This window comes from Ascaphus truei, chromosome 1 (genome assembly GCF_040206685.1).
Source record: "Ascaphus truei isolate aAscTru1 chromosome 1, aAscTru1.hap1, whole genome shotgun sequence".
In the NCBI taxonomy this organism is placed as follows: Eukaryota; Metazoa; Chordata; class Amphibia; order Anura; family Ascaphidae; genus Ascaphus; species Ascaphus truei.
This window is the reverse complement of record NC_134483.1, coordinates 4252640-4265381: the sequence shown is the minus strand read 5'-3', so window position 1 is coordinate 4265381 and position 12742 is coordinate 4252640. Positions and strand designations below refer to the sequence as shown.

The following is a 12742-nucleotide window of genomic DNA, read 5'->3' as shown; positions in this document are numbered from 1 at the left end:
TCGGTAGGCAAACAGCAAGTATTGTAAATGAATCTCCCAGTCTTTCCCCTCCGCCTCTATAAAAGGTCCGAAGCATCTGCTTCAGGGTACCGTTAAACCTCTCACATAATCCATTTGTCTGGGGATGGTAAGGGGTAGTGCGCCGGTGCTGTACACCGCATGCATCCCAGAGACAATGTAACAGTTCACTCATGAACTGCGACCCCTGATCGGTTAGGATCTCACTAGGGAAACCTACCCTAGAAAAAATGTTCAGCAAAGCTGCTGCCACTGTCTTGGCATCTATGGTGCCAAGCGCTACCGCCTCAGGGTACCGGGTGGCAAAATCCACCACCGTGAGGATGTAGCGCTTCCCTGATCTGCTAGGAATCATAATGGGTCCTACAAGGTCCATTGCTACTTTCTGGAAGGGTTCCCCTATTATCGGTAGGGGTTTCAGGGGTGCCTTCACGCGGTCGCCCACCTTACCCACTCGCTGGCAGGCATCACAAGAGCGGCAGAAAGTGCCCACATCTAGAGATGCCCCCGGCCAGTAACAACGCTGTAATATCCGGGCTCGCGCTCTGTTGACCCCCTGATGTCCCGCTAACGGAATAGAGTGCGCTACCCGTAACAGTTGCTGTCGGTACCCCTGGGGCACTACTAGCTGTCGCTTACCGGTCAATCCCTCCTCTATCCCTGGGTTCCCTTCTTCTCTATACAGGAGTCCCTTATACCATAGGCAGCGCTCAGTGCCTTCCCCTGCCTGAGATTCGGACGCCCGAAGTCTCACGCCGGCCAGGGTAGGGTATGTCTTCACTGCCTCCCTAAACTGGGCTCCTAATTCTGGCCACCCCCCAGTCATGTCATTGTCCGGAGAATGGGGAATGGTGAGGGGAAACAGTAAGTCAGTCTGTGGTTGCAACGGATCCTGGCTTACCTCCCCGGGCTCCTCTGCGCCCTCCGCTAACTTTGGTCCCAAAGGCTGGGGGACTGGCGCCGCCGCCATTGCTGCTGTCTGGCTCCGGGTAACCGCCGCCACTGCAGCGGGTTTGGACACTCGGTCACAGGTGCAGGTCATCGGACCCAGATCGTTGCCAAGAAGAACTTCAGCATCCAAACCGGGTAAAACCCCCACCTCCCGCACACCCTGGCCCTCCCCCCAATCCAAAAAGATTCTGGCCACTTGCAGGAAATGTGGCTCTCCGTCGGCCACAGAGATCTGTATCCCAGGGCCTGGGAGTAATTCCTCTGGCCGGACCATATCAGGTCGGACCAGGGTCAATGAAGCTCCTGAATCCATCAAGCCGACTGCGTGCCGGTCACCGACTGATCGAGGTGAGATGTCTGCTCCGGCCGTCCGTCTGCGGCAGGTCTGTGCTGAGATGTCCTCCGCTCCTGGCTGTAGGCACCGATGAAACCGGGAGAGGTGTGGCATGGGACGTCTCGCTGGGAGTTGGTTCCATAACCGGTCCGGAGTCTTTGGTGGAAGCCACCCGCACGCGGGCTACCGGCTTCGCACTGGGGTGCGTTACCCCTGATGGGGTCCGCCAGAACGCATGGGTTCCGGCCAATCTGATCTGATGTGACCAGGGCGGTTGCAGTTGTAGCACCGGCGCTCGTGCCAGAGCTCCCCCGCCTTCGGTGGACTGCTGCCCGCAGGCGGCCTCTGAGTCCATTGGGGGATACTGGCAGACTTTTTGGCCGGTGCCGCCGCCACCGCCTTGGCTACTGCTTTGGCAGGCATCAGGGCTCAGCTGGCCACATAGTCATCTGCAAGCCTCGCCGCCTCCTGGTAAGTCTTGGGCTTCTTGTCGTACACCCAAGCCCTCACCGCCGGCGGGCACTGCTCCATGAGCTGCTCCTGAAAGATGAGGTCCAGCAGGCGTTGGTAAATCCGTGCCTCATAGCCCTCCACCCAGCGTATCCCGTACAAAGCCATGCGGGTCACGTAGGTAACATAGGACTCCTGGGGCTGCCTCTCTTCCTGCCGGAATTTACCCCGGTAGGCTTCAGGGGTAAAACCGTACTGAAACAGTAACAGTTCTTTCAGGTGGTCATAGTCATCAGCATACTCATCTGGAAGTGCCATCATTGTCTGCTTAGCCAAGCCTGACAGTAAGGGGTCCATAAACGTGCAACCATATGCTGGGGAAGCACTTTGTACCGCCGGCACTGTGTTTCGAAGTTCTTTAAAAAACTGTCGATCTGATCAGTACCTTCCACGAACTTGGTGAGACTGTGCTGGTCCAGCTTGAGTTCATCTGTGTTGGGTTGGACAGGGGGGCAATAAGCGGGTCTGTTCACTGCCATAGTGATAAACTGCAGCCGCTCCTCCGGTGTCCCTCTGTCTCCCCATGCAGTAATTAGTGCCAACATTTCAGGGGTGAACGGACTGGTAGCCGCAGCAACCAGTACCCCTCCTGTTGCACTGCTCCCGGGAGGTGCACTCGTTCCCTCCCCGAGATTCAGCCGCCCCGGCACTGGGTTCCTTCCCTGATCTCCGGGTGGCTGTATAAGGGCAAGCTGAGCCGTATCCTGAGGCTCTGCAAGCCGGGCTTCATAGTCACCGATTGAGTCAACCATGCCTGCGACCTCTTGGTTCTCATAGGGCAGTCCATATTCACGGCACTTGTCCTTCAGCTGAGCTCGGGTCCTCATGTTGGATGAGCCTTCAGCCTCACTCATGGTTCACGGTCGCAGCAGTGAGGTGGTGTTACAACTTGTGTTAACTGTTGCACTACTGTGTGTTCAATATCTTTAGTCCCAGGAACTCGCAATTCTCTTCGAGTTCCCACTATATTACAGGGTCCCGCAGTACACTGTAATACAGGTTCAGTTCAATCCCGCCGCTGCCACCAGTTAATTATAGAGCTTGTCACGGTAGCTTATGACAAGATATAATGAACACCAAATATCTGGGTTGAACTGAACGAGGCTTAGATATAATAAAATATATTTATTCCTTAAAAAGGTGAACACAGCAATATAGTACAATTAACAGGCAAGAAGGTAACACTTACTTAGGGTTGGGGAATGGAGACGTATCAGCTAGCAATTCTCCAGCAATCCGGTGACATTCCAGGTGGAATCAGAAGAATAACTAAAAACTGTAGGGTTGACACAGTTTATATACCTTTGTAACCCTATTCTTAACATTGAATACAGACTATTGGTGAACAATTATCTGTATCCAATCCCTAACGTGGAGACACAGTTTAACCCATGCCCCCCAGCTAGTTAGCCCATGCGTACTGGGACTCTGAGGGTCTTATTTCTGTAGCCCCATAATTAAATCAGGGGCGACGACCAGTCTACCAAATGAAGTATCTGGCAGGATCTCCATTGTTTGTAGGTGTAGATATAACACTTACAAACCACTTCAGTTTGATGTTTCTCCGCCCTCAGGTAAACAATTAAAGTGGCAGAGTCTGTTGATCAGGACTTGGTTCCTAGTGTAAACAATCAGGGCAGTTAACTTTTGATCACAGGGCTTATGCTAAATCATCCGGCTGCCCTTCCTGACCTACACTGGCGGCACACTTTATTCTTAGCTGGCTGGAGCCGCAAGCCGGGAGGTGTCCAGGCTTGCTCGTTTATTTCCCTCGGCGTACCGCGCGTCATCGATGGTGTCCCGCGATGTGGGGGATTGCGGTGGGGGGCTCCGGGGGACCCGGCGGACCCGGAGAGGGGAGGGGGAAGCCCTGATCGGAGGATCGATCCTCCGAGGCTCCGGCGCGCGCCCGAGACACCTCGGCACGCGCCCGGTTACTGTCGCGGCCGAGACCGGGCAAAGGTAAGAATAAACTCGGCCGCGACAGTATTAGCATAGCAGATGGAGTCTGCATTTTCAGAGCAGATCCAAAATACCATATACACTTTAATATCTGCTCATATTAATAAGTTACGTTCTGGTGGGCCCAGTGGGTCGAAATTTGCCAGTTTTTAATGCCTACAGTGACGCTACATATTGGCCAAATTTCAACTCTCTGCGACCTCCTGAACCGGAGATACAGAAATGCACTTTAAAACATTAAAAAACAGGATTATAATGAAACATGGGAACAGGGGAACATACATTTTAATGACATGACAAGGTGTAAGCCACATTCCTGGACCGCAGTCCAGTTAACCCCTTGCCTCCCTGGTGAGGTCAGGGGGTGGCCATAAGGTGTGCAACCCCTTTAGTACCGGGCCAACCCCCCTCTCCCTCTACAATCACCTCTTCTCCCTCTACCACTTGCCCCCATTCCCTCCCATCTCCTAAAACCTCTTGCTCCTACTATAATTCCTACGCTCACACACATTTATAACGCCTCCCTCTGCTCTGGAACCTTTCCATCCTCCTTCAAACATGCAACAGTCATATAATTACTCAAAAACAGCAATCTTGACCCTACCTGTCTTTCTAACTATCGACCTGTCTCCCTCTTGCCTTTTGCCTCTACACTCCTTGAACGTCTTGTATTCTCTCGCTTGCTCCATTTTCTCAACACCTATTCTCTCCTAGACCCTCTACAATCTGGCTTCCGCACTGCTCACTCCACGGAAAGACCTCACTAAAATAACTGACGACCTCCATACTGCCAAAGACAGAGGTCATTACACTCTGCTCATATTACTCGATCTCTCTGCAGCATTTGACACCGTGGACCACCCTCTTCTCCTTCATATTCTCCATACTCTTGGTATTCGGAACAAAGCTCTATCCTGGATCTCATCCTACCTCTCCCATCGTACTTTCAGTGTCTCTTCTGCTAACACCTCCTCCTCCTCTATTGATCTCTCTGTGGGGGTACCCCAGGGCTCTGTCCTAGGACCTCTTCTCTTTTCTTTGTACACACTCTCTCTAGGTGACCTAATAACATCTTTTGGGTTTAAATATCACCTCTATGCTGACGACACACAAATATACTTTTCAACACCCGAAATTACACCTGCTGTACAAACCAAAGTTTCTGAATGTCTCTCTGCTATATCATCCTGGATGGCCCTCCGCCGCCTTAAACTCAACATGGCTAAAACAGATCTCCTCATACTTCCTCCCAAACCTGGCCCTACTACCTCCTTCCACATTACTGTTGGAACTACGATCATTCACCCAGTAGCCCAAGCACGCTGCCTAGGGGTCACACTCCACTCCTCTCTCACATTCGCCCCTCACATTCAAAACATTTCTAATACCTCTAAAGGGCCTTACATTGCCACATTTGAGAGATTGGTCGAGGAAGACCTTTTAAAAACTAGCAGAGGACTGTGCACGTAATTCGGCACCCCATGGGAATCTATCAAAAGATGAAAAAATAGAATTATTTAATCTTCAGCAGGACCATACAATTGTTATCAAAAATGCTGACAAGGCGGGTGCAATTGTAGTGCAGTGCTCTGCTGGTTATAGACAGGAAGCTCTTAGACAATTAGGAGATTCGAGTGCGTACAAAAGATTAACTGGGGACCCAACAGTCATATTTAATAAAGAACTACAATCACTCTTAGACACAGGCAAATTGTTGTGTGTCTTGAATGACAAAGAGTTGGGCTTCCTGTCTTGTCAATATCCCATTGTGCCCATCTTTCACCATCTCCCAAAGATCCACAAGTCACTGACCTGCCCACCGGGCAGGCCTATAGTGGCGAGTATTGGATCTTTGGGAGATGGTGTGTCACGTTATGTGGATGGGTTCCTTCAACCCTTAGTTCAAGCTTTACCCTCCTTTCTTAAGGATTCTAATCATTTGTTAACAGATCTGCAACGTGTTAAGTGGGAAACTACTTTTTGTTGGGCTACTATGGACGTTATGTCCCTGTACAGTAATATTGTACATGAACAAGGATTGTCGGCCATACAACATTTTCTCCACTTATCTGATTTACCTACTACACTTTGCACTTTTTTGATTGATGCTATCACTTTTTTGTTAACACACAATTATTTTAGTTTTGATTCACACTTTTATTTATAACTTAAGGGCACGGCTATGGGAACCTCCTTTGCACCCTCATATGCCAATTTATTTATGGGGCTTTGGGAACCCACTTTTATTTATGGTGCTTCTAATAACTTTAGACAACACATTAAATATTATAAGAGATATATAGATGATTTACTTTTTATTTGGGATGGGGATTTTCTTTCTTTTGAATCTTTCTTCAACACTTTAAATATGATGATTATAATTTAACTTTCACTTATGATTTTAAAATTCAACAGATTTGTTATTTGGACTTAATGTTGTATGTCGACACCAACAAGACAATACAAACTGACATGTACAGGAAGCCCAATTCCTGCAATACATTCCTTATGGCCAATAGCGACCATTCTAGGCCATTAAAGAAGGGTATTTTGAAAGGCCAGTTTTTGCGATTAAAAAGACTGTGCTCAACAGAGGAAGCTTTTGAAAACCAGTCTAGAGATCTGTTCAACAGATTCAAAGAGAGGGGTTATCAACATTCACACATTCATTTTCTTTCAAATTATTAATTTCAATAGGTATTTATTCTGTTAAAGATTTTGTTTTTCGATTATTTAACAATATGTTTCAATTTTTGATAAGTACTTTAGCCTTAGATTAATTTACATTGTTAATTTATGGGTGTGTTTATACATTATAAGGATTTTGAATTCAGTATTATTGTATATTTTATTTATGAGATATGGTTCACACAATCAGATAATCATGTATATATGTATTGATTTATTACTTATATTCAATATAATATTTTTATCTATAAATTATGATGTTTATAAAATTTAATTAGTTAATGTATATGCTTGATTCATATAGTATTATTAGTATAATTAATTGCACTTACTATGCTCATATCACTACATATTTTACGTATTTTCACTATTAAGGGTTTAAGTGTGTTCATTCATAGTTAATATAGATATTTCTTATATTTTTTCTTCTAAATAGTATTTAGTTTCTAGTATTCATGGTTTATTATATCATTAATATTTTTTTGTTTTTTTTCTTCTTTATCTCTTTAAAATTGTTTTTGTGTTGTTTTTTAATATTGATAAAGTTTTTCTTGCTTTGAAGTCTCTGCTTTGTACAGTGGGCTCTTTTGTCCTTCTGGGGCTTCCGTAGTTCATTGTTCCGATCGCCATCTTGGTTTTCGGAAGGAAGGTCAGGATGACAGGGAGGCGACTGATAGGGCAGAGACTCAGAAAGTGGGTGGATATTGTTGGATTTTAATATTGTTGGTCTCCTTTTGCATGCGCGATACTGGGGAGGTTGCTTGAGCCTTGAGGCACCCGTAGTTGCACCCGACCACGTGATCGGGGGGTGGTTTTTGGCGCAAACATACTTCCGCATTTCGGCATCTATAAATGAGTGATTTCTGCACACAATGGTTACTATTTGACAAAGCGCTTTGACAGCGCGAAACGCGTTAGAGAACCTCTCTTTCTGTAGCCCGGTCTACTCATGCAATAGATTAAAGCATTTTTAACTTGCCACAAGCCTCCAGCCCTTCATTTTTTCTAGCAGTGCTCCACCATTCTTCTCTACTTGGATTAACCTTTACCGGAAGGACCTGATGATTCGTGAGTTAACTGATTGTGTTTCAACATTATGCAGTTTATATATTGTATGGCGATATACTTGCTCATGCCTAGGGATTGAGGTGTGTTGTCCCATTAGTGGGTGTGGGGTGTGCTCTCTTCATTGAGTGCTCATTTCACACACTCACTGTGGGGCTTCTTTACCATTTCATTGATATCCCACATTATGGCTACAAAGTGAGCATTCAAGCTTGTTTACTGCACATGCATTCTCCTGAAGTTATACTCTCTCATGGACTTTAATGCTATATTGCAAATATCACCCAGACATTAGTAGCATCTATCGGGGATGTATTTCCCATTTCTAAAACTTGTCGCTTTTTCCTCCGCAATACACTGGCGACACACTTTATTCGAGCTCGGCTACAGTAGTCCCACGAATTCGGGTATACCCGGGTGTATTGAGGTTTGTGACTGTTTTCTGCCCGAGTGCATTGAGGTATTTTCCAGGCAGGGATTGAAGCATTTTATTCCCGCTGGCTGCAATACTGCACAGTATATATATATATACTGCATTACAATTCATGAATTTATGCCATCTGGTAGACACGCGAAGCATTGCAGCCTATTAAATCCTAATCATTATCATTTAACAGATCAGCCGCCCGTCAGCCAGGCATGAACCCAGGCTGGGAAGGCAAACGCAACGGGGCTTGTCAGAGGTGAGGAGCGGCGCATTCCAGGTATCTGCCAGGTACATACTGGGTATTTGCTCGAATAAAGTGTGTCGGTGCAGTATAACAAAGATACGCCCTTTCCTCTGTTGCTCGACTGCTAAAACTCTGACTCAGGCCCTCATTCTCTCCCGTCTTGATTACTGTAACCTCCTGCTGTCCGGCCTTCCTGCCTCTCCCCTGTCTCCCCTACAATCTATCATAAACGCTGCTGCCAGAATCACTCTACTCTTTCCTAGATCTGTCTCAGCATCTCCCCTCATGAAATCCCTCTCCTGGCTTCCGATCAAATCCCGCATCTCACACTCCATTCTTCTCCTCACTTTTAAAGCTTTACACTCTTCTGCCCCTCCTTACATCTCAGCCCTAATTTCTCGCTATGCACCATCCCGACTCTTGCGTTCTGCTCAAGGATGTCTTCTTTCTACCCCCTTTGTATCTAAAGCCCTCTCCCGCCTTAAACCTTTTTCACTGACTGCCCCACACCTCTGGAATGCCCTTCCCCTCAGTATCCGACTAGCACCCTCTCTATCCACCTTTAAGACCCAACTTAAGACACACTTGCTTAAAGAAGCATATGAATAGCACTGTGGATATTCTGAACACATGATACATAAAGCTTGGCCCCCTGCAGACGCACTTACCAGAACTCCCTCCTACTGTCTCTGTACGTTCTCCCTACCTACCAATTCGACTGTAAGCTCCTCGGGGCAGGGACTCCTCTTCCTTAATGTTACTTTAATGTCTAAAGCACTTATTCCCATGATCTGTTATTTATATTATCTGTTATATATTTGATTACCACGTGTATTACTACTGTGAAGCGCTATGTACATTAATGGCACTATATAAATAAAGACATACAATACAATATATGTATTCAAATATACAATAATAAAGCAAGTAGCAACTTACTCTTAAGAAGTTAAAAGTCCAGTAAGCCTGTCGGAGTCTAATACGTCTCCAGGGCTGGCAGGAACCTCTCACCTCGGGAAATACTAAGCACACAAAGTGCAAAGGCAGAATTAAACTGGAACAGTCACAGTTTAGCACTGAACCAGAACAAAGTAGACTCTCCCACAACGCATTTCGCACACGCTTGTGCTACCAGTCCTGGAGACGTATGAGACTGCGACGTATGGGTCACGCTGTGCATCCGAACCCGTAAGTCGTGCAGTCAACCCCAGCGCGCGGGATCGACTAGTCTCAACACGGCATTTCTGCCAGGAGCTACACCATTCGGCGAGCAGAGTTTTTAAGGCTTACTGGACTTTTAACTTCTAAGGAGTAAGTTACTACTTGCTGTATTATTGTATATTTGAAAAGCTGGCGATGAGCGGCTTATCGCCGCGCCGTTAACAGTTTCTTTCTCCCCTCGGCAAAAAAAAAAAAATGACGATTGTTGCTCTTATCGCCAGCTTATATATATATAGAAGAGAGGGGGCAGGGGGAAGAGTGTGCGTGCGTGTGTATATATAGAAGAGAGGGTGGGAGATAGATGGAGTGTGTTTAAGTAAGAGGGGGGGGGGAGAGTGTGCTCGCGTGTGTATATATAGAAGAGAAGGGGGGAGATAGAGGGAGAGAGTGAGTGTGTTTGAGTGAGAGGGGGGGGAGAGTGTGGGCGCGTGTGTATATATATAGAAGAGAGGGGGGGAGATAGATGGAGTGTGTTTAAGTAAGAGAGGGGGGAGAGTGTGCGCGCGTGTGTATATATAGAAGAGTTGGGGGAGATAGATGGAGTGTGTTTAAGTAAGAGGGGGGGAGAGTGTGCGCGCGTGTGTATATATAGAAGAGAGGGGGGGAGATAGAGGGAGATAGTGAGTGTGTTTGAGTGAGAGAGAGGGGGGAAGAGTGTGCGCGCGTGTGTATATATAGAAGAGAAGGGGGAGATAGAGGGAGTGTGTGAGTGTGTTTGAGTGAGAGAGGGGGGAGAGTGTGCGCGCGTGTGTATATATAGAAGAGAGGGGGGGAGATAGATGGAGTGTGTTTAAGTAAGAGAGGGGGGGGAGAGTGTGCGTGCGTGTGTATATATAGAAGAGAGGGGGGGAGTTAGAGGGAGAGAGTGAGTGTGTTTGAGTGAGAGAGAGGGGGGAAGTGTGCGCGCGTGTGTATATATATAGAAGAGAGGGGGGAGATAGAGGGAGAGAGTGAGTGTGTTTGAGTGAGAGAGAGGGGGGAAGAGTGTGCGTGCGTGTGTATATATAGAAGAGAGGGGGGAGATAGAGGGAGAGAGTGAGTGTAAGGGAGAAAATATAGGGAAGAGGGGAGCATAAGGGGGAGAGGCAGATGACGGGGGAGAGGCAGATGACGGGGGGGTGACAGGGCGGCGAAAGATGGGGGATCCCCAGAATTTCACAACAAAAAGGTTGAAAACCACTGCTCTAAACTCCTCTGCACCTCCATATATCTCACCTCAGATCTCTTGTTACACCCGTACTCGCCTCCTAAACTCAACACCAGGACGCCTCATCTCTGCACCATTTACCTATACAGCCCTCTCCCATGTTACAGCCTTTCCCATAATCCCTCACTCCCTACGGAACTCTCTTTCACTCAATAGCCACCAAACCCCCTCACTTCCTGTATTCAAACCTTCGCTGACAATGCAACTAATTAAAGCATCTCATGCAATTATCTATAGTCCATGACTGAAGATGCACTTGTAATAATAATAATAATAATAATGCTCTTTTACTCGGGTGTCTGTAGGTCTCCCAATTACCAGTTACAGTGTAAGGTCTTCAGGAAAGGGCCTCCCTTACACTGGCATTTCCTTACTGCTCTTATCCCCACTGTCGGTACCTTGTTTGCCCGGTACTGTAATATAGCACAGATACAGGCACCTTAACAGTAGCCAACACCATTAAATATAACAGTTGTGTTATTCATGATCAGATGGTAAAATAATATGGCAATAATATGGCACAGGAACACTTGTTAATATACAATATGTAAGGGGCACACGTCACCGGTGATTGCAAAAGAGAATAATAACCGAGCTCAGAGTGACGGGGAACATATTCTGCAAGTCACAGCCTGGTGGCCACAGATAATGATTACCCCACTTTGGGGCAGAATATATAAAGGTGAATCAGTCTTGTATCTTCCCCAAGATAACCAAGGTGCAGTCCTGCTGGCCTCTCTCTAACCCAGAGGATATATGTGTAATACACAACACGCTGGGGTTCCCATTACTGTATATTACAGTCTTCAGGGGTTAATCCACCAACATCTCTATCTAAATATTACAATGTGGGAGAGATCCCTGTGACTCACAGCTCATGGACCCTCTGGTACCTGCAGCTCTCCTCTGTGGGTGCAGGATGGGCAGTAACTGGACCTGTGGTTCCCCTCTGTGGGTGCAGGATGGGTGCTGGACCTGTGGTTCCCCTCTGTGGGTGCAGGATGGGTGCTGGACCTGTGGTTTCCCTCTGTGGGTGCAGGATGGGAGCTGGACCTGTGTTTCCCCTCTGTGGGTGCAGGACCTGTGGTTCCCCTCTGTGGGTGCAGGGTGGGTGCTGGACCTGTGGTTCCCCTCTGTGGGTGCAGGGTGGGTGCTGGACTTGTGGTTCCCCTCTGTGGGTGCAGGATGGGTGCTGGACCTGTGGTTCCCCTGTGGGTGCAGGGCTGGGTGCTGGCCCTGTGGTTCCCCTCTGTGGGTGCAGGATGGGTGCAGGACCTGTGGTTCCCCTCTGTGGGTGCAGGATGGGTGCAGGACCTGTGGTTCCCCTCTGTGGGTGCTGGACCTGTGGCTCCCCTCTGTGGGTGCAGGATGGGTGCTGGACCTGTGGATCCCCTCTGTGGGTGCAGGGTGGGTGCAGGACCTGTGGTTCCCCTCTGTGGGTGCAGGGTGGGTGCTGGGGAGATGATCAGATGCTTGCTGAGCTGTAACCTCCTACTGGATAGGGCAGAGAGGCTTAACTCACACAGATAAGTGACTGTAATTTATAGGGGCCCCTAATTGGGACTGGTCCCCACACTATGCTAAGCGCACTGAGACATGGAAGTATCTGTATTACCAGTAATCTCCTCCTACCGGGTGAGGGCAATGTGCAGCTCTCATAGCCTCCCTGTATCACTGCCTGCTACATCCGGGTCACAGCACTATGTCCTACTGCGCATGCTCACACTCAGGGCATCATGGGAGTTGTAGTTTTCTAGCCTTCAGTACCAGTGACACATAGAAGCAGCACAGTAACATTTCCCAGACACTGTGCTAGGGAGAGAGAGTTACTTCTGCATGTAGCGGTGTATACACCGCCTGCTCCCTCACTGCTCCCTCACTGCTCCCTTTTGGCCAATGATATGAAGGAGGTAACCTGGGGATAACATAACCCCCGAGGTTGTAATAAAGCTAAAGGACTAAACTTATATCCATAATGTTCCCTCTGTCTCCCCTTTCTCTCTCACAGGGGGCTGGGGCAGTAACAGGGCAGTAACAAGACAAGGCTGGGGCAGTAACAGGGCAGGGCTGGGACAGTAACAGGGCAGGGGCAGTAACAAGACAAGGCTGGAGCAG

At 47.8% G+C, this 12742-nt stretch overlaps 1 protein-coding gene across 1 annotated transcript in view; it reads right to left on the bottom strand.

Moving 5' to 3' along the window:
* Positions 1-12317, bottom strand: part of LOC142467840 (uncharacterized) — a 49377-nt gene extending 37060 nt beyond the window's left edge. Inside the window, exon 1 of the mRNA XM_075573782.1 lies at positions 12243-12317. Within this exon, the coding sequence (XP_075429897.1) occupies positions 12243-12286 (44 nt within the window). The 5' untranslated portion in view covers positions 12287-12317. The remainder of the gene's footprint in view (positions 1-12242) is intronic.
* Positions 12318-12742: the final 425 nt, after the last annotated feature.